Source organism: Sphaeroforma arctica (genome assembly GCF_001186125.1).
Source record: "Sphaeroforma arctica JP610 unplaced genomic scaffold supercont1.5753, whole genome shotgun sequence".
In the NCBI taxonomy this organism is placed as follows: Eukaryota; class Ichthyosporea; order Ichthyophonida; genus Sphaeroforma; species Sphaeroforma arctica.
Window position 1 is genome coordinate 1 of NW_014034805.1, and position 1,858 is coordinate 1,858.

General features: G+C 43.8%; 1 protein-coding gene across 1 annotated transcript; it reads left to right on the forward strand.

Annotated features, from left to right (window-relative positions):
• Nucleotides 1–1,535: 1,535 nt before the first annotated feature.
• SARC_15198 (hypothetical protein) lies at nt 1,536–1,732 on the forward strand (the record flags this gene model as incomplete). The annotated part of the gene is made up of 1 exon (XM_014290677.1): nt 1,536–1,732. A coding segment is annotated over one exon (197 nt), but the record flags the coding sequence as incomplete, so codon positions are not given.
• Between the last annotated feature and the right edge of the window lie 126 nt (nt 1,733–1,858).

Below are 1,858 nucleotides of genomic sequence, written 5' to 3' on the forward strand. Positions count from 1 at the left end.
TATGTATGTATGTATGTATGTGTATATAAGTATAAATATAATTATAATTAAATTTAATATTGTATATACTTTTTTCCCGTTTGGTCTCCGTACGCCCAGATTCATTACCAAAATCCTCAAAGTGTTTGGCGTCATCCCTAATGAAGGACCTGTGATAGGTTTCCCCACCGGTTCTGGAGGTGCCAATGTATGTGTCTCCTAGCAACGGTCTATGGAGTGGAGTGGGTTCTTGTTGTGTCACACACTCCCATCCTTCATGGCTAGGCTTGTCGTGGTGCCTTGGCACTATAGACTCCTGCTAATATCTCACCTGTACTTGTGTGGTGTTGTATTGTATTGTGTTTCTACTTCTAACGTCTGCTCGTAGTCGGCCATTGCGGGTTGTGCTGTAGTTTTGTTCTCATATGTTGTAGTTATGTTCTCATATGTTGTAGTTATGTTCTCATAGGTTGTAGTTATGTTCTCATATGCTGTAGTTATCGTGATTGATTGCGTACTGTCATTGCCCACAGCGCATTGTTCCGAATGGTCTGTGTGCAGTACACCCCCTCGCACAAGTTATAGGAGGGTTACCTATGACAGTATAGGGTTGCCTGTGAAAGTATAGGGTTACCTGTGAAAGTATAGGGTTACATATGAATGTATAGCGTGGGTGCCCAATCAGTTGCTTTCCTACAAAAGAGACAGACGAACTCGCCCTCAATTATGAGTCTATGAATGCGCCGAGTAGTGTGCGTCCTGCACCGATAAGCTTGTCACTTCAGACCCATTGACGCAGCTACATAGCTAGCTATTTATGCAGTACATAGTACCCAAGCCTCCTTCCAACACCCTTTCGGGATTTGCAGTCGTGATGCCAGTGTGATAGTAACTGTCATACTAAAGGTGTGATAGTGCCTGTATTGCTGAAAGGTGTGATAGTAACCATTTGGGTGTGTATCGCTGGTCCTATTCTCTCAGGTCGAGGACGCCATTCTGCCGATTGCGAAAGGACTATCCGATTTCCGCGACGAGATCAGAAACCTGGGCCTCAATCGTGAGCCTAAGGGTATGTGTACCTTACACACAGTAAACGGACCAGATGATTGAGTGTGTGCTTGTACTCATGCACTGTGCTTGAATTCATACACTCATACACTGTGCTTTATTCATACACTCATGCACTGTGCTTGTATTCATACACTCATACACTGTGCCTGTATTCATACACTCATGCACTGTGCTTGTATTCATACACGCATACACTGTGCTTGTATTCATACACTCATGCACTGTGCTTGTATTCATACACTCATGCACTGTGCTTGTATTCATACACTCATGCACTGTGCTTGCGCTTGAGTTGGTATGGCCCTGCTAAAGGGCAATAGGCTCCTCTGCCGTGCTTGTTCGTAGAGGCTATCATACTTGTTCACAAGTGCTTAGCTGGCTATATAGTCTGTCCTTTGGCACCAGTGCCTCAGGTGCGGTGAATCGCACGTCTCGCAGTGTGTTCGTCTCTTAACCTCTAAGTCTATCTCACTGCACACGTGTAGATACGGAGGTCTTGAAGGTGTGCGATCGCTACCGTGACGATGTGCTGCCTGAGTTGGGCATCCGAATCGAAGACAAACCCAATGAGAGGGCAGTGGTCAAACTAGTCGATCCACAGGAACTGCGCAAAGAGAGAGAGCGTGAAGAGCTGGAGAGGGCAGCTAAGGAAGAGAAGAAGGCGGCTCAGAGAAAGGCCCAGGTATGTATATATATTATATATATATATATATATATATATATATATATATAGTATGTTATTATAGTATGTATGTATATATATAATATATATATATATATATATAGTGTGTGTGTGTGTGTGTGTGTG